Source organism: Sycon ciliatum, chromosome 1, assembly GCF_964019385.1.
Source record: "Sycon ciliatum chromosome 1, ocSycCili1.1, whole genome shotgun sequence".
Taxonomy (NCBI): domain Eukaryota; kingdom Metazoa; phylum Porifera; class Calcarea; order Leucosolenida; family Sycettidae; genus Sycon; species Sycon ciliatum.
The window spans coordinates 35,171,831-35,198,542 of record NC_088643.1 but is presented as its reverse complement, the minus strand read 5'-3'; the positions used below and the strand labels follow the sequence as shown (position 1 = coordinate 35,198,542).

The 26,712-nt window shown below is 47.4% G+C and overlaps 1 protein-coding gene across 1 annotated transcript; it reads left to right on the top strand.

Annotated features, from left to right (window-relative positions):
- Positions 1–18,190: 18,190 nt before the first annotated feature.
- LOC135830994 (uncharacterized) lies at positions 18,191–18,985 on the top strand. The gene has a single exon (XM_065343236.1). The coding sequence runs from the start codon at positions 18,191–18,193 to the stop codon at positions 18,983–18,985; it is 795 nt and encodes a 264-aa protein (XP_065199308.1).
- The last annotated feature ends 7,727 nt before the right edge of the window (positions 18,986–26,712 follow it).

The window sequence follows — 26,712 nt, the reverse complement described above, 5'->3', positions numbered from 1 at the left end:
TGTCGGAAAAATCCGGTGATAGGCGATGACTATTTTAGTTGTGACTTTTTCCTTTGGCCGATTTAGAAAAACTAAAGACCAAACTCCTCAGGAAGCTCTAACCTATCCAAAAAGCAAAAACACAAGCCACAGAAAACCTATTTGAAAAAATGGTCTGAAGTCCCTACTATCTCTGTCACGCAAGACCGGACCTAAACACCTACGAAGTAAGAATTGATGTGTTACGGGTAGTACGTGTAGTGAAATAAATTGGTATGCATTGCATCGTGCCAAGCTGCTTGTACGTGATAGTAAACGTACAAACAACATGCAACGCCGTAGTAAGAACGATCGTAGCTCGTGAATTCTGTGTTGGTGACTCGAGGCAAGCAGTACTTCGTTTACACGCTAATGGCGAACGAATTGATTAGATATGTCACCTGCAGTTACACAACAATCCCGTATGGCAGTGTGCATGCCAAGACAATCAGGGAGTAAGTATTATGCTCTTGTAAAACCTGTCAAGGCAACGACTCGGATATGGCGACCACTACAATCAGGGCCAAGGAAGCTATTTCTAGTCTAGTGACCCTGGATAAGGAGACCACCTGGTAACAGAGACCACATGTTGAAGGTTCCGTGAGCGGTCTTTTTTGACAGGCTTCACTGCTCTCCCCGTTTAAAATCACTAGTGATTTCGTTGGTCACACATAACTCACGTGCACTGTTTTCCCGCCAACGTACCAACAAATATCACAACCCTTGCAGCTATGCACAGAGAGAGACATTCAGGTAATCTGTACTGCGCTGAGGTGCCAGCTAACCACATCTAGCCAACGCTGCTGCACTTGTAGGTCGATTCTGTTGAGTATCCCTTTTAGGAGATAAGTTTAAAACCTGAAAAATGTGGGTGAATGAGAACCATGCATTTGAATGGCAACAATACATTTGAGAGGGAACTATGCATTTGAATGGGAACCATGCATTTGAATGGAGTCCATACATCTGAATGGGAACCATACATTGGAATGGTGTGCATACATTTGAATGGGAACCATACATTTGAACGGCGTACACACATTTGAATGGGAACCATACATTTGAATGGTGTGCATACATTTGAATGGCATGCATACATTTGAACAGTGTACATACATTTGAATGGGAACCATACATTTGAATGGTGTGCATACAATCAGATTGGGCCTATATAATGCATACAGAATCAAAATGGCAGCCAACCTGAAAAATTTGGGCATAGGTCTGTTGCTTTTTCCCTTTTTGTGTGTATTTTAGGAATTTGAAGCTTCTTAGTTATAATAATAACATTACATCATTTATGCCCCCAAGTATGATCTGATTTTCAAAGACTTTGTGAGTTTAAAAGTTTCCCTCCCCATTGACAGGTGTTCCGTTCCATTTTTCGGGTCAGCAATGAGACAAGGACATGGGTGTGCGGCCAATTGAAGAAACTCTGGAAAGCCAAAATTCCATGCAATGGAAAGGATCAAAGATTATAGGCTCAACTCCTGATCCATGCTCATTGCTGATTTATTGGGAATGTTGAAATAATAAAAGGAGGGAAGCTGCTGGCGACTCCATGACGTGGCCTTCATTGACGTTCCAAGCGGCGTGTCGATAACCTGTACATGCGGGCTAATACATCTACGAATTAGTGAACAGCAATTTTAGTTGTACAATTTTGATGTCACATGTGGAGTGTGCTGCGGCAATGAACACATCTATCTGTGAAAGGCGCATCCCACGGCTGCGTGTATGCCATCACAACAAATCCCAGGCGTGGTCAAATCTCCATCGGCAAGAGCCATGCAAGGAGACTAGGGACATGAGAGGTTGCTGTGGATAAAGGCCTTCTAAGATGCGTACGCTCCCTAGAATGGGTCTCTCAAATAGTATTTAAATTGCTTTCTTTGAGAACTCAGTGGAGGCTTCACACTATTGAGAAGCATGCATTTGGCAAGTGCTTGTAGTTCCCTGTTCACTCGGAATTATGGTATCGGAGTTCAGAGTGTCTATTCTAATTGTTACCCTCCAGTCAGCGTACAGTTTACCCTCCTGGGATCCCAGACCTAGTGCTAACCGGGGTACAACGTGCAAGTTCATGCAATTAACTCCCAAGCCCGCACAAATGGGTACCAGAAAAATGCTTTACCTTTTTTTAGAGCTGGGGATGAAGGCAACCTCCAAGCTGCATCCAACCCGGACGATGAGAGAGACAGCTTCTCATCAGTAGTAACAGTGCGACTGACATCAGCAGAGTAGAGAGGCTGACGGTGCCGGCGTCATTGTGACATGCAAGAGGTGATCAGTCATGTGATAGCTGGTGTTGAGAGCATCGGTATTGGCGTGATATGGTCACACAGCTGTTGTGATTCGATAGTCAATGCCGGTAGTAGCAATTTACAGTAGCTATTTAGTTTTTGCAGTTTTGGTAGTATCACGTTTGGCTGATGCGGCCAGTAGCAAAGCATCCGGCATAGGTGATAGCGAAGTGGTCAGCATGTATCGCATCAAGGCGGCCGGCATCGATAGCAGCGTTATGGCCGGAAACTGGCATCGGTAGTAGCGAGGTGGCCGGCACCGGTAGTAGCGAGGTGGCCGGCATCGGTAGTAGCGAGGTGGCCGGCATCGGTAGTAGCGAGGTGGCCGGCATCGGCAGTAGCGAGGTGGCCGGCATCAGTAGTACTGAGATGGCTTGCATCGGTAGTAGCGAGGTGGCCGACATCAGTAGTACTAAGATGGCTTGCATGGGTAGTAGCGAGGTGGCCGACATCAGTAGTACTGAGATGGCTTGCATCGGTAGTAGCGAGGTGGCCGACATCAGTAGTACTGAGATGGCTTGCATCGGTAGTAGTGATTGAAATGATGGTGGTTGTAATGATTTACCTGGGCAGGTATGGAGCAAACAGTAATGATTAGCACCAGGTACACGACAATTATGGTGATCACAGTTTTCAAACAGATAAGAAATTTCTGGCAAGCACAGTAGAAGAGTAAGCGGCATGGTCTGAGATGTGGCCAAGGCATTTACCTCCCGTTGTACATGCAATCATCAGCCACAAACAAGTTGCAAAGCCGTCCAAACATTCACCGGCTACGGACAGGTGCATCAAACTGGTGCACATGTCGTGAATACAAAGGGATAAAGAATGACTGTGCAGCGACAAACAGCTGGAAAATGACTGCAATTGCCATTGATTGCTCCATTTCAGAATTCATCCATTTTGTATTAGCCACACATTCACCGACCCAACACACCTGCCAGTAGCAAGCAACCGCATGTAAACTCTGCTACTCATCAGTAACCTCAACACTCCATGTACAATTGAGCAACATATCCAAACCACATACTCTGGCCATGTCCCTATCACCTACTCTGCAAGTCAGAAATGAATAATTGCTGCATGCAGAAATCAGATTGTGTAACGTACCAAACAAATGGCTTATACTTAGCCATGCTGTGAAGAATCTTGGTCCATTGGCCTTGCAAGTCTAGCGGAGGAAAAATAGACAGCTTCACACAATGGATTAGAAGCATACACCCATGTGACAGCAGCCATCGCCGGCTATTGTCACATGGGGAACTAGCAAGCCAAAACAGCAGAATGCATACCCTACCAATGTCTACATACGTACCACCCAAATATACGTTACCAGGGAGACGGGCATCAGCGAGGCTGCCGTGGTGTCCGTGGAGTGCTTGAACCTACCTGAGAGGGAATGAATGAGCATGACACAATTGATTGGTTACATACACCCACACAACAGCAGCCTGTGACAGCCACTGTTGTATGGGGATAGTACAAGTAACGGGCACGGTTACTAAACAACATGGTGTTGTACAATACACCAGGCATGCACTACATAACTACATATTTACCAATGGTAGGCCCGATGACTTGACGCCGTAGCGCTGGTTGGCCGTAGCGCTGGTTGGATGTAGAAGAGATGACCTACAGGGCTCTTACCTTGCCCTGATCTATGCCTAACTACCCTAACTAAGAATGTGGATATATTAGAATTTGAGTGAGAGAAATGCAATAATGTGAAAATATGAGTATAGTGTGGCATGAGGGTCGAATATTGTTTAGTGTTTGTTGTGGTTGATAGTCTGGTCGGCTCCAGCCACCAGTTGCCGCCTCTGCTTGGCTGGTCGCACTAATCATCGGCCGAGTGTGTGCTGCTCCACCTCGCTCCCCGCTGGCCACATTGTGTACTCGCTGAGTGTGTAGTTGTGTCCTGATCCCTGAGGTGTGTGTGGGAACAGACATGCAGGCGTGGAAATAGTAAGAATGATGTGGCTGTATAATAATGCTACATGCAACAGTACAATTCAATTCATCCACAAACAAATGAATTCATGAATAATTCTACCAAACGTGATCAGTGAATGTGCAAGATAGGTAATACAGTTCTATTAGGGCAGGAATATGGATACTGCAGACTACTACAGACCATATAGGGCATGTGTTGTGATGGCATACATACAGGAAATACCTTGAATGCTAGCAAAATCAATGATCGATAGCCAACATGTTTTGTCGTGACGCTTTGTGGCCTTTTGCCGTACAATCTTGACCAGCGGTCTTCCGCAAAACAGGCCAGAATGGTGTTGAATAGAGGCAACTTGAATCGCACAAGATTTTCGATTTATTCACAGACTTACAGATTCCTTTTCCTGCAACCCCATTTTTGAGGCAAAGTTTGATCGAAGGCAGTCATGGAGTCGCCAGCAGCACCCCACCCCCTTTACCCTTTCGTAATGGTTGAAACCAGGGGAAATGGAACGGAACACCTGTCATTTTGTGGCAGCTACATTGCAGCAAGAGTCTTGCCGCAATGAAGTGCCCCCCCCAAAAAAAAAAGGTTTTCCAGGAGCAAAATATATCATATGGGGAAGCATGGTGGCAGATGGCAAGCCTGGAGCAAACACACACACACACACACACACACACACACGATAGGGAGACGCAACACACACACACACACAAGAGGGAGACACAACACACACACAATACTGTGCGCAGTTTGGAGCAAGTAACGATATTCTCAAAGAAATCGTAAAAGGTACCATCACAATAATTGTTATGATTGCCTGTCATGCTCACTCGTTCAAAGCTATGCACGGCAAATCCTTTCTATTGTCTCGTTCTCATACTGGTAGAAACCATGGAAACAACTGCACACACTTCACTGTAGGACTCGTGTAGCTCTTCTTGTTCACATTCAATGGAGGTTGGATAAAATCAGATAAAGGAGCAGGGTTTTTATTGTCGATATGATCCAACCGTAGTTGTCAGTCCAAAACCTAACTTTTTGAAAGTGCTTTCCAGCTTAATAAGCTTAGCTCTAATTGGACAGATTTCCAAAGCTCCAAAGGTCTTCAACTACTGTTGCGGACATTGAAATCCGGTCGGAGGCCAAGTGGCCCAGGGCCATGCTGGCCATGCAGCCGTGAGTACGAATACGATCAACACGTGCACTGTGCATGCAACGTTCTGTACGTACTGAGGGCGCCGCCGGGCCCCGTGTCATTCGACCGGATTTCAATGTCCACAGCAGTACGTGGATGATAGAATATACAATAGCCTACAGTTGTGAGTTTTGAAGGAGCCGAAATTGATACTTATCACGACAGGGGAACATATCCTATTTCCCACTCTCCACAGGTTGTCCCCGACAAACTCGACTGGGCACACACAAGAAACAGTGACAAAGAACAACATGGTCCTTTGGGAAACCTATTCGAAGAGCTATAGTGCGGCACCTTGCCCATTTTTGCTCATTCGCAGTAGTTGCACTTAAAAGCGAAGACATTAGGACACGATTTACGACTCCTGGGTCAAATTGAATGCACTCCATTGAATGCACTCCACCAATAGCAAAGTACGATGTGGAGGGCACTAGCTAGGCCTCATGTCGCGTGCATATGTGGTTTTCTGTAACAGGAGTGGGTCCCCATCCAAGAGGGCCCAGACCAGTCACTGTCGGAGGAGGTGTCCCCTTACCGTGAAGGGAAACCACCACAAAGCGTGTACTCATGTATGGAGCCATAAACCTGGATTCAAGTGGATCCAGAAGTCAGCGTTATCATGCCTCCAGTGTTGTTGTGGTGCAGCACTTTCAAACCATATTTGTAAGCTGTTACAGTAGTCGCACAAGTTTCCAGAAGTCACCTTGCCCACAGTTTCAAATTTCCCATTCGGCATCGATAACCACCGTTTCTCATCAGACAGCTTAGTTATAAATTACGATCAATGTGAGCATGTTTACCTGCGAGAAAGAAGGTGGGCAGCAGCCACGTTTTTGATGAAGAAGCCTTGCTCCAGTGTACTTCTCAATGAGAACCGTTCCTAACTCGTAGCCTGTGCTTGTCCAGGTTTACTGGTGAACAGACTGACTAGCGGTGGACACTGCCATGGGTGTTCTCCAGTTGCTGGCGCATAGTGGAGAATGCATGTCGCCCGGACATCTGGGTGAGCATTGCTCAGTGGTTGCAAAACACAACAAAACAAAAGCAAACAAGTCGATGTGTAGGGTCTCCTATAGCTGTACCGTATAACCATAGTCAACCACAAGTGAATAGGAGAAGCATGGCATCCATGTGCTGTTGGACTCAGGCACATACGCAATATTGAATATCCCATCGGGTCTCTACAGTATTGCCCTCGCTGCCTGCATACCGGGGATATCACCGAAGAATGACTTGTCATGCTCATCCCGGAGAGACGCGTTCTGACGTGACACATCAACGAACTCAATGCTACGTCGTTTACTTGCCATTCTGGCTGCCTAGGATCAATCGATCTAACCTGCAAACAGCCTATTCAAGATTGACCCGTCTTTGACTTCACTGCCTTCACGATTGATCGCGGTGGCGTTTTCTTTCAATACCAGTAACTTTGACGTCACATTCTGATGTCACCCTTTGGTTGTAAGCGATGTCCGGCGCTTTTCCATAGCGACCCCCACAGGGACTAACCAACGCAACTGTTCTGTAGCAATCACCACAGTGAACCGGTGGTCAAGCTAGTTGCAGGACCGTGCAAGGCACCTGAGTGGCGAACAATGCACACAGAATCCACTCACCTGCGCGTCCAGAGTTATCCCACTTCTCCAATATCAAGTCTCAGTTGCCAGCATGATAGCAGCCCATCAACCACATGATTGATGACAGCTTCTCTTCAGTTAAACAAAGCGAAACGGAAAAAGGAAAGAGAAAGGCAGCAAATTTGTCACGTGAAACCTATCAGCAACAACAACCCACGAATCCATGGAGAAAAATACTGAGAATGGTGAGGTTCTGCTATACATGAAAACGTAGAGAAATCACGTTGCGAGCAGGTGTCTGGGTTAGAGACTACGGTTTCGCGTGTTTTGGGTCAGATTTCTACGCAGAGTTGAGGTTCTCTACGCTGTGGCTCCCGCAAAGAAAATGCGTACGCATCTGCTGGGTATCACTTAAAGGGGAAGTTAAGGCAAAAATTAAAATTTCACCAGTTGTAGTCTTCGGGGTGCTGAGTCGAATGGTCTTGGTCCGAGAAAGCTGAGACGCTCCATTCCTACTTGAATCCCAATCGAACTCGCGCACTTCCACCGAAACTGGGTGACTGCGCCCTACTAGATGGGGATTTGTATGCAAAATGTCACTAAAAGCGCCATTTCGTTCTTATAAAAGCACGGATGACCGCGATTGGCCCATATGTTGTAGTCTTTTGGACGCTGAGTCGACTGGTTTTGGTCCGAAAAGGCTGCGATGCAGCGTTCCTCCTTTATTCCCAATCGAACATGGTTGAACAAGCGGTCACGTGCTCCTGCGTACACCAGTCACCTGGTCACCGTGCCTGCAGGGTACAACTTACTAGCCTGTTTGACCTTTTTTGGGTGCAGTCCTGTCACTCGAGTTGAACTCGAGTTGAACCTTGGTGTGAACGTTGTCACCTGCTGGCGTGGTTACCAGGTGATTTGGGCACCCAGGAGCACGTGACCACTTGTCCAGTCGACTCAGCGTCCAAAAGACTACAACATATGGGCCAATCGCGGTCATCCGTGCTTTAATAAGAACGAAATGGCGCTTTTAGTGACATTTTGCATACAAATCACCATCTAGTAGGGCACAGTCACCCAGTTTCGGTGGAAGTGCGCGAGTTCGATTGGGATTCAAGTAGGAAGGGAGCGTCTCAGCTTTCTCGGACCAAGACCATTCGACTCAGCACCCCTAAGACTACAACTGGTGAAATTTTAATATTTGCCTTAACTTCCCCTTTAGGAGAGCATGTCTGAGAAAACCAGAACATATGTGTAAGTCGGTCTCTTAGATTTCGCTCAAATTTTGCAGGTAGGTTTGCTTTGGGGTGTAGATCGACATTCCTAAGCCCGCGCAAAATCTTTTGAAGGGAACCATGAAATTGGCATACCCCTCAATATTGGCACGATTTATGGGTCTACAAACGAGCCATGGCACAGCGTACAAGAACAAGCTACGAACAAAACTCCAGCAAGCCAACATTACCTCACCTTAGAAGAGTTCTTGGGGCAGCACTACTTAGCCACGCCAGCATCCCAGAAGACCATAGCCAGCAATCGCATGTCATCTCGTACATTGAAAATCAACATAATTTTGCGAATCGACCTTTTTTCAGGATCACTTTTCAACGAGGACGAAGCAAAGTCGGCCGAACGAAGCCTAGAGGAAGAAAATCACCCTCTCCACTTCACCATCACGATACTGACATAGATACGAGATGAAACATCTAAAAAATTCACAAGAAAACTGTACGACCATCATCGCGCTGACTTTGGTCTGACTTTGGTCTGAGAATTTCTATCACGATCAAAAATGTACGAGGAGCACTCAAAAATCAGCCACAGACGTACCTTTATCGCTCTCTACTCCTTTTTCAAGGCACAAAAGTCGACTCTCCACTTTCAAACCAGGAACCAGACATACCAGTGGTCCTTTTCAGCTGCTCCACGAGCGCAGGAAATGTTCACCAAGGGGCGCAGAGCAGCATCCATTCCAGAAAAATAGCTAAAATACGAGTGAGACTGCATGCCTGAGTACATGAGTACATGTATGAGTACATGCAGAAAATAGTCAATTTCAGCGTTTCTGCTCCAAACAGCAACTAGCTTCGACTAGAAACAAGGATTACACCAAAGGATCAAACAACAACCATTTTCTGCAGTTTTTTTGCAGATGGCTTCCTTGTGCTTGGCCCAGCACGCCAGAAATCACACCTCGGAGGAGTACAAAAATTACAACTCTCAGATGTCCTTGATTGCTGGCCATGGAGGGCAATCATCCCTTGACGCCACAAATGATCGTCTTGAAAATAGCCAAATTTCAAGCGCTGATAAAACAGCAAGCTACGTCCTCAATTAGCAAACACTACACACCGGCAGATAGTAGAACACCTCTTCTAGCACTGAGGATATGTCCCCCATCATCCTTTTTGGGTTTTCTTGAAATAAACAATTTTGAATTTTTACACTCGACCATTCTGATATACGTCCAAACTCATACCTGCGCAGGAAAGCTCGCCCCTCCGCGACGTCTAGTCAGCAATTTATACTCCAACACCACTCCTAACGCTGCAGAACAAAGTGTATTTTTGACTCTGACAAGGAAAAGCAGCGGCGATCACTTGTCACTCCAAACGACAAGCTTCTCCTTGCGCCACCAACATTTTTTGGTGCAACAGTTGATGCAGAAGTGACTGAATTTTTGCGTGTAGTTTTTGGATTTTACTGCAAGAGGAATGATGCTCTCTCATGCTCTCTTAAATGCAGGCAGAAACCTGCCAAATTTGGAAGGGGAAATTCCCAGTGAACGTAGAGCAGAATTGGTTCCATTTGCGTTATGGGAACACTCTTCGTGTCCCCAGGATTCTTCTCGTCACATTCCCGTAACGTAGAGCAGAACATCGCTAATGCCAAGAGTCCATACTCCCCCAAGTGTGCAGCTGGGATGGGGCTGTGGGACGGCATAATCCGTGATGTACGTCATTTTTTGGGTCGGACTTGCGTCACTCACTCCGTCGACGCATTCCACCACAAACACACTTCCCTTACTCATGATATGGGCCGCGATCAGCTAAAACATGTCTTTGGGGTTTCGTAAAAAAAGTTGGGAAATGACGAAATGAAAAAAATGTTTTTTGGAGCGCGTTCACTCTGCACTTCATTCAAATGATCCATGATGTGGCGATCATCTTCTCAAATTTTGTCCAAACACTTGTTCGGCGGTCTAGTTCAAGTAGCTGGCGAGCAAAGACTGACAATGTCCGCATCTAGTGATACTAGAGCAGCTCGCAGGGCCAGACGATCGCTGTGCATGGCCCAGGTTTGTTCAGGTGTCTGCAAGTCCGTGGCGGAGGGTCTGCAGAGCGACGCTGACAATTTGTTGGGATCTCAGTGATGTTGATGTCGACAGCGAAGCTGAATCGTCGTCTCCAGTAGCGAAGAGGCACAAGTTATGGGCTAGTACATAATCATTTAGGCGGCGAACCGGCTGCCTTACGACGTTACTTGCGTTCAGCTCTCATGAGTCGTCTGACGCGGTCTCGGAAGCGCAGGCGACGATCGAAAGTGTCACTGCCAGAATCGAAAGAGTATGCAAGTGCAACGCCGCCCAGAGCATCGTGTTGCTCTCCAGGAAGAACTTGGGCCAAGCCTTTGAACTGATGTCGTTGACATGCTCAAGTCGGTGTCAACATCTTTGGTTCCGTTGTATTGTGCTCCGCCACAAAAGCCACTAAGTAATAGCTTGTCTCTTTGTGTCAGACTCCGAAAACTGTCATTATATATTTCAAAGTACATATTTTGAAAGCGGTGTTTGGGACACTTGTAGACTACTTTTCTGCCCTGTATCACCTTCAAGAGGTCAAGTAAGGTCCCAAGAACTGTTTTCTGGAGGAAATACAAAATTTGAAAAATTTCACTCTAAGACATGTTTTAGCTGGTTGTGGCCCATATTATCACACTATGACGTGCAACACGGATTTCGCCTCCCCAGGTCTGATCAGTGACGTTGCGCACTCTGAGGGATTATGGACTCTTGCTAATGTGCATAATGAGGTCTTCACCTAGGTTTCTGGCAAGACAAGGAAATTGCAACGGCAACAACGTAAAAATGCCATAAAAGGAAACAGCAACATCGGTGAAGTCACAGTCCAAAAGTTGATGGACAACGAATTGCTTACCTGTCGGATGGGCAGAGCAGTGCCAAGAGTACATAACCCCCAAGAGTGTGCAACTCAACTATGGGTGCCGTCCTGACAGAATTTTAAGTTGACGTCATTTTTATGATGCAATGCGCACTGTACATGGATTATCAGACGAATCCGTAACCTGTGGTGGACCAAAGCCCATCTGATGCTGAACAAATTATTGCAAAGAAAAACGTGTGATACTTGACACCCGTACACATGTTGTAAATCACTGGTGCAAGGAGCATTGCATCATAAATAATGACGTCAACTTGAAATTCTGTCAGGACAACAGGATATGTGGGAGTTGCACACTCTTGGGGGGGGGGGGGGGGTTATGTACTCTTGGCGGTGCCTGTAGAGTTCCAGGATGAAGATTTCCCATTCTTCAAGGCAGGCTCCCGAGTACAAGGCTTGAAGCAACCCTCACTCCAGACTGTCAGTGGGTGATCGTAATCCAGTGGTCTAGCGTACACACCCGGGTAAGAGCAGCGGAATGGAATGCTGTCAGGTTGAAGACGATTGAGTAGTCTCCTTGAATGTTCCTGGAATCCATCCGTACGTTGCTCAGCAATCACATAGGCACATACACAAGAAATGCCCTCCATTACATCATGACTTAGGAAAGCAGGCATAGGTAAACGTGTGAAGCCAGATGAGAGCGCCAGGAGGGGGGGGGGGGGGTGTTTGACCTGAGATCAGTGGGGTTCTGTTGCTGGTAGCGTAGTGCCAGGAGAATATGCCAGCCCTTTAGTGCTCATGACAGCACAACCATGTCATATTGACGGCTACTCGACTTGGGAAGTGACCTCAATATTATCGGATATAAAGTCTGACACCGAACAACGGGAGAGTACACGGTATGCAACAACCAAGAAAACCAAACATTGTCCACAATTCCCAACACCATTTTGTCTAGGGCAGCCCCTTGCGGTGGGGTAGGAGTGCAAGCGCGACAGTGCTTACGAAGCATTCTTACGCTGCCCTGGGAACATAAGTTACATGACGTTGTGGTCAAGCGTCTGCAGGGGGACCGACAACACACACACACACATCGGCAACACGAGCACAACTGGCTGCACCCCCCACTACACCTCTCTGAAGGGGTTATGCATGGGTAGATGCTGGCGAGTAGTGGCACTGGTTTTAGGATGATTCGATATAGAAATCCAAAATCTAAACCAGCTAGGGTGTTAGCTACTGAACAATTACGAAACCGTAACAGTTACCCTTCAAACGTGGAATTCCGATGATTGCAAACAAAAGCCATGCTAAATGTGCTCAGAATATTGGACGGATGTCACACCGAAACCTTCACACTGCCCGTTGTTGCTAAGATTCAACTGGTTAGAAGTTTAGCAGGCTGTTAGTCTTCACCAAAGAATAATAGAGAAGAAACTCATAAAATCATAATAGGCAGCATGGGACCTCGGTGCGAATTATCCAATATCCATCAACTGTGTTAGCCGTCTCGTAATAATAATTATTATAATGCTCTTTACCAGAGGTTGAAGTGCTACATGTAGTAACAGGATTTGGAAGTAGGAATATTTTCCGGAGGCGGAATTTCGAAGTGCACCCTATCGCCAGCATCATAACATCTACATGTACATATCCGTCAAAGGGCCCCATGAGCTGAGCCTCTACCTGGCTCAAGACGGCATTACTTTGTTGTACTTACAGCTACAGCTGCCATTTTGGCAATGCAGCCTGGTAAGCACAACGTTCGAATAGACCTACATGTTACCCATGACAATCTGGTATCACGGTCAAGCAGCAAAGCGTCGCTCCACAGGTGGACGCGTTCCAACGCATTACAATAATACCATAATGTGGGTTGTGGCAAGCGACCACAACACGTGTACAGTGTAGATCCACACGCTTGGACAGACATGTACATTGCACTCGTACAACACTGTCTTCTGACCAACAGGAATGTCGACTCGCCAAATACACGCCACCCGACCACCAAGAGGACAAGACACTGTACCTTTTGTTTGGGGAGTTATGCCCTCCGCTACTCCAATCTGCACAGCGGTCCTGATGCAGGCGTGCAGTCCGTTGCGAGTGCGCCGGTTGGCGGTTGCCCTGCCAAATAATCCAATCGAATATTCGACGCTCGAAAGATGACGAACTGCCAGCAGAGAACCGAAAACAAACAGGAGGTCGGACGTTGGAGAAATGAGTCACCAGAAACTGTTCCGACTTTGAGAAAACATAAACTACTTTGCACTGGCATTGCCGACAGTAATGGAAAACCCACTAAATTCTACAGGAGCAGCACAACAAGGCGGCAGTTTAGTACCGAAAGACGGCGGCCTCGCTCTCCAACCTCCACAAATTAGACACATGTCGTCGCCAGAATTAAACTTACCACAAGTCCAGATACTACATCGTCAATCCGTCACCATCATGCGCTCGTAGCCGAACCAATGCATGAAGCATAAACACACCAGCACAGCAAGGACACTTCCTTTGACGGATAATTAGTTATTTTGGAGCTTTGAGTATGGCCGAAACCTGTTGCAATAATTTTATTGACAAGTCCAGATCGGGAAAAGTAATTTCACCAACACTGCAATGCGCTTCCGCGTGACTAAAAATAATGGAGGTTAGGCGTTTCCTGTAGTCATTACAAAGAGCTTGTGGAAATGGTCTTCACGTGGCTCTAGTGCTAGTCGAAATAGCGAGTCGGAAGAATTTAGCGACAGTTCGGACACGGCAAGCCACGCAGCTACAGAGCACCGACCCATACCGACAGAAGGATATAATATCTTATAAGAAGAAAAAGAGGACAAAAGATAAATTATCTGCACTTGAAGGACATGTGCGGGCGTGCTTACCGTGTACATCATTACCAGTCTCTTCTTGCAGCTGGGCAACACTCTTCCATGGAATTTGCGCATGCGCAGTCGAACTGATAATGGCAATACATGCTCCTTTACCGGTCACCTTGGAGGAAAGAAAAGGAGAACAAAACAAGAAGGGCATAGAGGTTAGGTACAGCGGCAAAGTAGCAGCAGCGAAGCATGGCAAAGTACAATGCGAAAGGAAGACACAGCGCAAATGCCAGTCACGTGGTTAGCGGACAACAAATACCGGCCACACCAAACAAATGAAGTTTATATAATAGCGGGAAAGAAACGATCTCAACGATCACTTGCAACCAATGGTGAACGAAATCAAAGCCTTACCATCGCTGCAGTCGCCCGTAATTGTTGGTTGAAATTTCTCACGGAGCTGCTGCTACATAGCGCAGCTCTGTCTTTGCTTCGTAGAGTCAACCACCGCTTCGCCAACAACCTCAAATTAAAAAGCAAGGCGGATGATTTTTTTCAGGTCCCGCTTCAGGGCACTCCGTTAGCGAACGGTTTAGGGATTGGTCTCTCCACTATCTGACATAAGCTACTTGAAACTTTTCGCAGCGGAGCATCGTGTACGATAACGCCAGTCACGACTCAGTTCATCTCGAATGCAACTATTTGATACAAGAACACAAACCACCTACACCTAGCTAGGCAAGAGAAGGAAACTCCGAGAGAGAGAGAGAGCGCTGAAACTCAACCCACCTCCTACAACAACAACGAAGAAAATGAGCCGTTGGGCTCGTTCGGACGAAGCTCCGCAGCTGCGTCCTGGTTCCAAGAAGCTCTTAAGCGCTGTGAGATGTGCAGGGGTCATGGGGTCACAGGTTCATCTCCGGTAGATAACTGCATAAAGAGTTTGTATCCATGGAGATCGTGCGAGAGGAAGACTAGAGAACAGTAGTCAGTACGTAGTCGACGTCTATTGGTCAACGTCTGTTGGATTTCTGCGAAAGCACGTGGCAAAAGTGACCCGAGTCACTCGAGAACGTGGTGCGACAAGTCTCCCACCGGTGCACCGCGGGCCGGCCGGCAAGCACTGAAGCAGTCTAAAAAGCGATTGTGAAAGTGATTTTTTATTCCAATTTATGCGATTCGTATGCAATTTGCCTGGAATTATGCGATTATTCGATTTTGGTAGGAATTATGTGAAACATTATGCTAGCATAATCCGTCAATGCCGTGGCTGGCTCAACGCCCTTGTCTCAGGGGATTCTGTCACTGCATTGGGTAATCCTGAAATAAAGAAAGAAGATTAGCTATGCTTGTCACATGCTATGAGATTGTGTCTAATAATAAGGCCTAGTGCTTTTCCCTGTCAGAGCCGGACGGTTCACCCAAAAGAGTCCTATGGTATATTTGTCGTATCCATACTATTGACACGTGCCTTTTAGGCCTCTATGGGACAAGTATGCCTTATTTAGGTGTCTAACTATTTATCTATCTCCCGTAAACGGGTTCATAATCGTCTTTATTTTATGTCTTCACACAAGGCCTGGGGCCTTCCCTATATGGTATACGCTGTTATTTCCCCACATGGCTCCCGCTCTTTATGCAACAGTTCGTGCACATATTTACTACGGTTTGATACGCTATTGCATGCGAGACCAGCAATCTCGTGGCCATGGACTTCCATGGCCGCAACTAGATACTATTGCCATCACCTTCCTTTTCTCTCTCTCTCTCTTGCCTTCCGCCTTCAGGCGGAAGCTTCGGCTTTCGTCTGTCTTGCCTTGTGCTCTCATATCGTCTCTTGAACTAAGTAATTATTAGTTAGCTCCGTTGAAGATGTGAGTAAACCTGAACGCTGGTGTGAGTGTACGTGTCTGTATATGCCTGAGTGTGTGTGTGAGAGTATGTCTAGGTATATGTGCGTGCGTGCGTAAGAGTAATTCTGTTGGTGGACTCTCTCCAAGTGGCCACCACTGCACGGCCTTGTATATGAATGTTTAATAAGTTAGTTCATGTCGAACCGCAGCCTTGGGGTCCAACCCCGGGCCGTCCGGATACGACATTTGGCGCAGTGAACAGGATTCGACACCTTGTGTGCTGTCAACGAGAGAGACATTGATGATTATGACATTGTGATGCCCCGGTCGTTCGAATGGACGGGCAGTATGGATTTTCCGCTGCCCGATCCGCGAATGACCGGACTTCTACGAGATCTCAAGGATATCAAGAAGAAGGTATGGTTGTTCTTGGGCTGTTTCTCGTGATCGTAAGTTTGACGAAAATTCCACGTGGCGTCGTATATCCATTATTTTGGTTTGTGTCACTTGGTATGGACATTCGCATTCTGGAAACAGATGTGGAGCGCCGCCAAGTCCAGGGTTTGATCATGGCGTCAATGGAGAGTTTGATCTGTATGACGAAGCTGGCACAGTGGCAGCAGTTTTCCTGCTGTGTTTGTGGTTTGTGTTTTTTTTTTGTAGTTTTGTGTTTGTGACCTTATGGTTCAGCAGCTGCTCATGCTCGTGCAGCTATTGTACCTGAAGCCATTGCTGTAGGGTTTCTACCGCCCCATCGGTGGGAGTGGAATCGACGCCCCTACAGTGCGATCACCGCTGGTCTCCTGACCTTGTATTGCCGGTAAGGAAGAATTGGAAAAATGCACCAGTCTGTTTTTGTTGCAAATTGACGCATTTTGCAGCACTTGCTACCTCTGGGCATGTGGCTGATTGCAGACTGATTATTGCTTGATTATTGCTGAGCCCTCGGCCTTGCGAGTTCTCAGAAGAAACCTATGAATTAGCTTTGGGATGTAGCTGATGCTATTACCGCTCTTTAGCGACGAAATGGCTCTAGTCTAGTGCCCTTTTCTGCGGGTTCTCAGTCTGTCGGAGTACTTACTCTGAGAGTTGTCATTATTAACAAAAGACGGGAGGTAGTTTGCATCTGCTTTTGTAGATTTTCCCGGGAAGTGGAACCCTGGGGTTGAAGTCAGTATCTGCAAAACTTAGACTGCTACAGAAAACAATAGCCTGATCTATGTGTTCTGTCTTCATTGAACTTGCGAGTGAGCGTACGGACATGTTGGTGCCTGGAGCGGTGAATGGATGTCCAGTGGACGCTGTGATTGATACAGGATCCGCCGCTACATTGTTGTCAGAGGATTTTGCCGACCGCCTACCTGAGGAGCTGGAAAAGGAAACCTCTGACCAAGGCCCGAAGTTGATTGGCCCCAACGGGCAACCACTAGAAGCCGTGGCGTCAGCAATTGTTCAGTTGGAACTCGGAGATGCAACCAGTTGGCACCGGGTAATAATTGTTAAGGGGTTGCCGCGTGATTGTATTGTTGGCCGGGACGTATTATCCCACATTCCTTGCACAATTTCTTCGGGACAAGGGCTTCTCTACCTCCCCCGCCTCAATCAGTACTGTGGGTTCGGATTATGGAGTGTTCAAACTGAAATCTAAAGTGACATAGTTGGTCTTTGACCGCCTCTTGAAGGCAGATCTGCGGTTGAAGCCCAGTAAGTGTTTCTTGTTCCGCACAAGTGTTGAGTTCCTTGGCCACATTGTTACCCGGGAGGGGTTAGGACGGACCCGGGTAAGATCGAGAAAGTCAGAAACTGGCCTACCCCTGAAGCAGTTGGAGGAGTGCGTGGTTTCTTGGGATTCTGTGGGTATTATAGCCGGTTTGCCCAAGATTTTGCCACCATTGCCCGCCTCTTGCACAGCCTGACGAAAACTGGCCAAGTGTTTTTGTGCACTCCTGACTGTGAAACCGCTTTCCTGAATCTGAAGACAGTGCTGACGACCGCCCCAGTACTGGCTTACCCCAGGTTTGGGCAAGATGCGTCACCATTTCTGGTAGACGTAGATGCTAGTGGACTAGGGTCGCCTGCAGAAGAAACTGACGCAACAATTTCACTGGGTAGGCATGAAGAAAGATGTCTTAGATTGGGTTGCAAGTTGTTCTTCCTGTAGCCAGTTGAAACGTCCCGTAGGCAGAGGGTCTGGCACTCCACTACAGTCTTCCTGGACGGGTATCCTTTTGAGCGAGTAGCAATGGATTTGATCCCCAATTTACCGGAGACAGCGGAAGGGAACCGCCATATTTTGGTTGTAGTTGACTATTTCACTAAATGGGTGGAAGCTTTTCCGCTTCCGAGAATGGATGCTTCCACTATTGCTTTAGTGTTTGTCAATGAGTTTGTGTCGCGTTTTGGTGCTCCTGATCGGTTGCATACCGATCAGGGCAAAAACTTTGATGGCTCTTTGTTTCGCAGTGTTTGCTTTCTGCTTGGCATAGATAAGACCAGGACAACTGCGTACCATCCACAGAGTGACGGTCTGGTTGAAAGATTCAACCAGACGCTTGAGCGTGGCCTGGCGCACTATGTCTGCAGGAATCATCGAGATTGGGACATCAAGTTGCCAGCATTCTTGATGGGATACCGCTCGACGCCGCAGACTAGTACCGGCTACAGTCCAAGCTATCTACTCTTTGGTCGGGAGTTATGCCTACCTCAAGACTTGGCATTTGGATTACCGCCAGGAGAAGCATCTGCAGTATCGTCACAGCCGGAATTTGTGAGTGCTCTCCGCCGACGCCTGGACGCAGTGTGGCTTCTGGTGCCGGCTATTCCGACGGGTACAACCGCCAAGTTTTCTAGACTGTGGCACGGACCATACCTAGTCGAGGAGAAGCTCTCAGCCGTCACCTACCGCATCAAGCTGTCAGAGCCCACGGCACGTCGGCTGATAGTGCACGTCAACCGGCTGAAAGGTTGCCATCATCGGCTGCAGGAGGTCCACGAGCAAGATGAGTCGGACCCACCGCAGCCCATGGCATCCACCCTGACTCCGTCCTACCAGCCTGATGCCACTGATGCCGCCGCCCGAGACGAGGAGGACACCGCTCGGGTATTTGACAGTGCTCCGCCAGTTGGCGTGATGGAAAGGTGAACCCCGCGTTCCCGCCATCCGCCCCAGCTGTTTGGGAGTCCTGTGTGGCATGAGTAAGTGACTTCAGTGGTATTGACTGGATTGGTTGTAGCCAATATTACAGCTAGTCTTTGAACAGTTTTTTTTGATAAGAACTTCAATTTGACCTGCACTCATTTAGTTAAATTGTTAGCCATAATCTTAGTCTAATTTATTACGTTAGGCCAAACTAAAAAAGGTGTGTGGTTCGACTAACATGGACATTTTTTTCCGGGCGGGCGGATTTTTTTTAAATATATTTTTTAGTACATGTAAATACACTGTACTGCCTTTAGACACCCAGTACATCGGCATTATCACGCAGTGTTATGCCATACATGTTGTATAAAGGGATCACTGGCTAATACTTTGAAACATTGTGTGGCAGAAAACGAGGAAAGTGCAATCTCGTCTGTCCTTCATCCCAAAACAGAAGGCCGTCCTTAATCTGGAACGAGGCAATCACTCTCAACCGGACGGTCACTTCAAAATAAGGCTGTGTTTACATGAAGCGTTTCAACCCGGGTTGAGTTCGACCCGGGTCAGATTTCAACCCGCCATGTGCACAAAGTGAATGGCGCGTTTACATGACGCATTGCGCTTGACCCGGGTTGAAATCTCGCCCCGGGTTGATTTCAACCCTCCCCCCAAGGGGAGGGTTGAAATCAACCCGGGTCAAGAAAATCGTACAAACGTACTTCTGTGCGTATCTCGCGCCAGGTTTGAACAGCACTGCAGATGCAAATTTCGCGCGAACAGATTCACGTGACCATACAGGACTGTAGAAGTGGACTTTTGGCGGCATATCAGTATTTGACCCGGGTCAACTGTCTTCATGTAAACGCTCACCTCTTTTGTTTGTCGTACAGACTTTCAACCCGGGCTGAACTCGACCCGGGTTGAAATTTCTCATGTAAACACAGCCTAAGTCTCGCCAGTCTGCCGGTGGTCGTATCGAGTAGACTCTACTACCAGCACAAGGCAGCAGTCGTACCACTCACTGCACTGCACTGCAGTACAACTACAAAAAGGTACAAGTCAAGTCCAAAAGGAGCCGCCTGCGTCCGCAGACTCACGCTGCTAGCGCTGCACAGCACGTAGACGTGGACGTGTTCAGTCCACGTAGACTACGTCAGTCACACGACAGCCCGCCGAAAAAAAAGTTACGGTCGGGCTGAAAAATGTACGGTCGGTCGGGTGAGTCGAACCACAGACTTTTTTCAGTGTGGCCTTACTTATAACACGAGGACGTGTTCTTTTCCGTGTAAGCGGGGGGATATGTCGTATCCATACTATTGACACGTGCCTTTTAGGCCTCTATGGGACAAGTATGCCTTATTTTAATAGGTGTCTAACTATTTATCTATCTCCCGTAAACGGGTTCATAATCGTCTTTATTTTATGTCTTCACACAAGGCCTGGGGCCTTCCCTATATGGTATACGCTGTTATTTCCCCACATGGCTCCCGCTCTTTATGCAACAGTTCGTACACATATTTACTACGGTTTGATACGCTATTGCATGCGGGACCAGCAATCTCGTGGCCATGGACTTCCATGGCCGCAACTAGATACTATTGCCATCACCTTCCTTTTCTCTCTCTCTCTCTTGCCTTCCGCCTTCAGGCGGAAGCTTCGGCTTTCGTCTGTCTTGCCTTGTGCTCTCATATCGTCTCTTGAACTAAGTAATTATTAGTTAGCTCCGTTGAAGATGTGAGTAAACCTGAACGCTGGTGTGAGTGTACGTGTCTGTATATGCCTGAGTGTGTGTGTGAGAGTATGTCTAGGTATATGTGCGTGCGTGCGTAAGAGTAATTCTGTTGGTGGACTCTCTCCAAGTGGCCACCACTGCACGGCCTTGTATGTGAAGGTTTAATAAGTTAGTTCATGTCGAACCGCAGCCTTGGGGTCCAACCCCGGGCCGTCCGGATACGACATATTCTTACGGGTTCACTGTCACCTGCTCACCTTTACCGTACCGTATTGCATGCTGTGCTTGCTTTTGCTCGTATCCTTTTTTGTCCTTCTTTTTTGTCCTTTTTGTTTTCTATATTATAAATCCTTTTTCCATGGGGCTTTCGCCAACAAGGAGTTTTCAGTATGTTTTATTCCTAGTAGTAGTTGTAGTAGATTTTACGAGAGAGCTTGGAAGCTCAGGGCAGGGTTTTGACATTTTGTGCTCCGAGGATTAGCCTCGAGGTGCGTCTCTCTACAGAACTACCCCTCCCCATTATTGCTTAGAACTAATAGAAGAGACCAACAGTACCAATGGCGACAAACGAAGGCATGGACCTGGCTTTGGTTGGCTATGAGGAGCTCATCAAGATCGGCGAGCAAATGTCTGTGGATAAAGCCTCGAGCCTCTCCCGGCCGGATCTGGTGAGCGAGCTGAGGAAGCGTGGAGTGGGCGTGTTGGCGCAGAGTTCGCTACCCACATCGGAGCTCCAACTTGCAATTGTAAGCCTTACTGACTCAATTAGCTGCTTGTCACAGGAAATTGTCTCCTTGAGACAGGATAGAGCCGACAAAATCCTGAGTCTGGAATTAGAAGTGCAACAACTCAGGCGGGAAGTTCAGGGGCTCCAACAACCGGAAATCTGTGTACACCCTCTCGTACAGGAGGCACAGCAAAATTTGGCAATGTCCGGCGGGAAGTTGCACAGCACCGCCGTAGGAGACTTGAATCCCCCACGTGCACGCACCCATATTTCCTCTGGTCCTATGCAGTACACACAGGGTAGTACGGGTTCTAGTACTCACCATATGACCCCCGCTCACACCACCTCCAGCCATTTGTCGCAGCCTGTTTTGTCAATGCATGGCACCAGACCACACCCACCTGAGCAATCCAACCCAGGGTCGAGTGCTGCAGGTGCAGAGTGGTCGGAAGTCACACGCCGTAGGGTTACGTCACGCTACGTGAAACCACAGCCCAGGGCAGCCGACCCGCGTGTGCTAACAGGGCCTGAACGTACAAAGAAGCTTGTTCTGTACGTTGGAAATGTCAGTCCGGGTTGCAGGGCAGAGTCAATAACAGCGTGGTGCAAGGCCCGCCAAGTTGACGTACTGAACTGTTCGATTTCAGAAAACACGTACCTGGGTACTTGCCATGCTCGCGTAACCGTGGCAGCATCGGACGAGGACAAAGTTCTCGACTCCAAATTCTGGCCGGCCACCATCCAGCACACAGTGCGAAAGTGGCGCTTTGCTGATGCCCAAGGTAACAAGTCGTCTTCTACTTCGCGGCGAGGCAGTGATGATCAATCCTGAACTGTCATGCTAACAAACCAACATACACAACGATGCAGCAACAACGACTAAATCCCAACGCCCCTGTATTCACCCCACGATCGAAACTAGCCCGCCCGCTCTACCCCGCTCAGCCCTCCTCTGGCCGACCCGCACACATTGCATGTCCAGCGCTAAATCCATCAGCGTTCCCTTTTTTCCCTAAATCCCAGCGTGATTTAACCCTAGTATCTCTGAATTGTCGCTCTGTTGTCAACAAGTTGTCTGAGCTCTGCGTTATTGCCGAATGTGCTAAGCCTGACATAATCTGCCTAACAGAGACGTGGCTCTGTCCCTCGAACCCGCTCTCACTGTCAGGCTATATCTGCATCCGCAGAGATCGACCTCCGGAAGACAATCGGTCAGCACATTGTAGCCGTGGGTATGGGGGTGTTGCCGTACTTGTCCGTTCGGACTCCTTTCCGTACGTCTCCCCTCGTGCCGACCTTCAACGCCCTGGCTGCGAGTCTGTGTGGCTTGAACTTGGCTCCCCCTCTACTCAATCTCAGAATCCCATCTTACTATGCTGCATGTATCGACCACCCTCACAGAGCACAATGCAATTGTCGTACTTTTGTGACATGTTTGTTGAGGCATTACAGTCAGTCTGTTTAGATTCTTATGATCTGCTAGTGACTGGCGATTTCAACGCCCACAACTCAAGCTGGTGTCCCACCGATTCTACCTCGAAGGCTGGTGATCTCCTTAGCACAGTATTTGCTGCTCTTGGGCTCCACCAGATGGTTGACTTCCCCACTCATTCCTCGCCTAATGGCTCTGTTTCGTGTCTGGACTTGGTGATCACCAACCGACCACGCCTCGTGCGCTCAATTGATCAAGCACCTCCCTTGGGTATGTCTGACCATATACAGATTGTTTGCACTTTATGTTACGCCCCTATTTCGAACTACTTCCCCAACTCTGCCACTGGTCCTCCCTCTTCACTGTATCGCTTCAAACAAGTACCTTCGCACCTTTGGCAATTAATCAACGCTGACTTAGCTGGCTACAACTGGTCCTCTCTGAACTCGTACACTGATGTTAATGACGCACTTCATCACTTTGATTGTGAGCTCCAGTCCGCCTTCCGTCGGCACCTCACCTCATTCGGAGCCACCCACACTGTGACATCTCCACGACCCCGCATGCAATCTCCACCATGGGTTACTGCTGAGCTCAGGTCTGCTGTAAAACGCAAGCGTGATCTATATAGTGTGTACAAAAAATATCCGACAGCAGTAAATCATGCAGCTTATAACCGACAAAGGAATGCTGTAAAGCACCTGTCTCGGGAAGCACATCGTCAATATATACGCTCCATCCAAGCATCACTAACGTCACCGAATCGACCTACACTCTTTCAGTTTGTGCGAGCACAGCTGCACACTTCCGGCCGTGTCATGCCCCAAACGATGATAGCATCCGACGGTACGGTCGCCACGTCCCCCAAGAGCATAGCTGATGTTCTGAACACTCAGTTCACCTCATTTGGGCTACCTGATGATCCTTCGTGGCGCATTCCCCCTTTGTCCCAGTCGCCTTTCATATCTGTTCCGTTCCGTACAATCACTGTCACTACGTGTCAAGTTCGGAAATATCTGAAGCGCCTGAAAGTTGGAAAGTCTCCCGGCTCAGATGGGATCCCGAATGAAGTGCTGCAGTCTCTTGCACCATCAATAGCCTATCCTCTCGCCATTATTTTTAATATGTCATTTCGAACTGGTACATTCCCACAGGATTGGAAATCCGCCATCGTGACACCGCTTTACAAGAATAAAGGCTCCCGTGCTTGCCCGGCAAACTACCGCCCCATCTCTCTGCTGCGCACAGTTTCCAAACTTTGTGAGCGTATTGTATTCGATTCCCTCTACCTGCACATCGCTCCGGCTCTCTCACCAGCTCAGTCGGGATTCTGCCGTGGTGACTCAACTCAATACCAGGTGACTCGACTTGTCCAAGACATAGCGACAAAGAGGAACTGTGGGGAGCACGTGGGAATGGTGTTTTTCGACTTGGCTAAGGCATTCGACACCGTTTGGCATCGTGGCTTACTTGCCAAGTTGAAGGTCACCTTCCGGGTGGAGGATGCTGCCTTGCGTTGGATATCCTCGTATCTGTCTGCTCGTTCTCAGGCTGTTCGCTTGTTCTATTTCTTGTCTGATCCCCTCCCTGTAACGTCTGGAGTGACCCAAGGTTCCATTCTGGGTCCTTTGTTATTCTTGCTTTACGTTAATGACCTACCTTCAGTTGTCCCCGATGTTAGTTTGTATGCGGATGACACTGGCCTTATCTGTTCTGATTCCTCCCCTGCACAATTACTCCTTACCATGCAGCATCGCATCAACAGCACTGTCATGTGGATGCAAACGTGGAAACTCCAGCCCAATTTAGACAAGACAGAAGCCATGTATATTTCTTCATCCCCTCCTGATCAACCATTATTCTTCCCTGACTCGACTATGCCTATCCGTGTTGTTACTCAGCACAAACATCTAGGTGTGATGTTTGACTGCAAACTCTCTTGGGCTGCACATGTCAACTGTGTATGCAAGCGAACCAGTTCAGCCTTAGGGGTACTACAACCACATTGCACTCATTTGCCCATCCAGTGTAAACTATTATTTTATCAGTGCTATATTCTCCCTATATTCGACTATTGCGATACCGCTTGGTGTGGCCTTTCTGACACAACTTTGAGCCAATCAGAAGTCCACCATAGATTTATACTTAAAATTCTTTACAACAAGGATCGATGTTTTCCTTCGGATGCCCTTTATCGACTTGCACACACTTCTCCTCTCTCCGTTCGTCATAAGCACCATCTCTGTACACTGGTTCATAAAATATTTCTTCATAAAACCCCTTCACACATGATGAAGTACAATTGGTTTTCGACAAGCTCAACCCGTAACGCGCTCACCCTGCCTCTTGTTAAGTCAGCCCAGTATCTAAAGTCCCCTTTGTTTTCCGGCTACTCTCATTGGTTATCATTACCATACGGTCTGAAAACTTGTTCTTCTATTAGTCAGTTTAAAGATCTACTATCACAACTGAACTAGACGCAATAATTATCATCGAAGAACATTCTCGAATACCTGGGTGATGCACGAATTTTGATAGTGCTCACTTCCGTTAATCGTTTTTCTTTGTAATTTTCCATTCATTTTCTGCTTTAATTCATATTTTGCTTTGTTTTCCTAGCTTACTATTGCCGTGGCTGGCTCAACGCCCTTGTCTCAGGGGATTCTGTCCCTGCATTAGCTATGCTTGTCACATGCTATGAGATTGTGTCTAATAATAATAATAATAATACAGTCAGAAAGTGCAATAACTAGGCACAAAACTGACAGAGTACTGAAACATTCGACGTCCTGACACCTAGCTTCAACACATCTCCGTAGCGCTAACCGACAGCCTTCCAACTTGGATTGTTCTTGGGACTGTAGCTTTTGCTCGTTTTCGTTGCGCTTGCCTTCCCCTCTTTGGTCTTTCCATAACCTTGAACCTTCCAAGTTGGAAGGCTGTCGGTTAGCGCTACGGAGATGTGTTGAAGCTAGGTGTCAGGACGTCGAATGTTTCAGTACTCTGTCAGTTTTGTGCCTAGTTATTGCACTTTCTGACTGTATATAGTATCATGTTACAGTGATGGAGAGTTACTCTTAACTCGTATCCATATGTCTTTTTCTCTTCCACATTTATTTATGGCTCAACATCCGAGTTTCAAATTGCACACCTGATGAGCCGTCACGAACCATACGGCGAAACGTACGTCGTGTGAAACAACTTGTTTTGTAGTCAACTAGTCCATCACAATGTCATGCATGAGGAGTACTGTAGGAGTTTGACTTTCGGCTTGTACAATTCGTTTTCGCAAAGCTTCCCTTTCTTTACTTATCTTTGATATTTATGACCCACCCAAGTTGGGTGGTGTGCTGCTTTGCTGCTTCGAATTGTAGTTAGACCGCTTTGTCAAATATCGTACTGGTCTCGTCATCGTCCAGTAACAATCGACATTCTTTGTTCCGTTGGGACTGTAGCTTTTGCTCGTTTTCGTTGCGCTTGCCTTCCCCTCTTTGGTCTTTCCATAACCTTGAACCTTCCAAGTTGGAAGGCTGTCGGTTAGCGCTACGGAGATGTGTTGAAGCTAGGTGTCAGGACGTCGAATGTTTCAGTACTCTGTCAGTTTTGTGCCTAGTTATTGCACTTTCTGACTGTATATAGTATCATGTTACAGTGATGGAGAGTTACTCTTAACTCGTATCCATATGTCTTTTTCTCTTCCACATTTATTTATGGCTCAACATCCGAGTTTCAAATAATAATACGCTATGCTTTTTTGCCTTGATGACCTAGACAAAAAAAGCATAGGGATGTTATAAATTCTTTAAAAAAATCCTTTTTTTTAAAGGGGAAGTTGAGGC

Bases quoted from the DNA above. Each gene is read 5' to 3' on its own strand.
- LOC135830994 (XM_065343236.1), top strand. From the start codon at position 18,191: ATGGATGCTTCCACTATTGCTTTAGTGTTTGTCAATGAGTTTGTGTCG.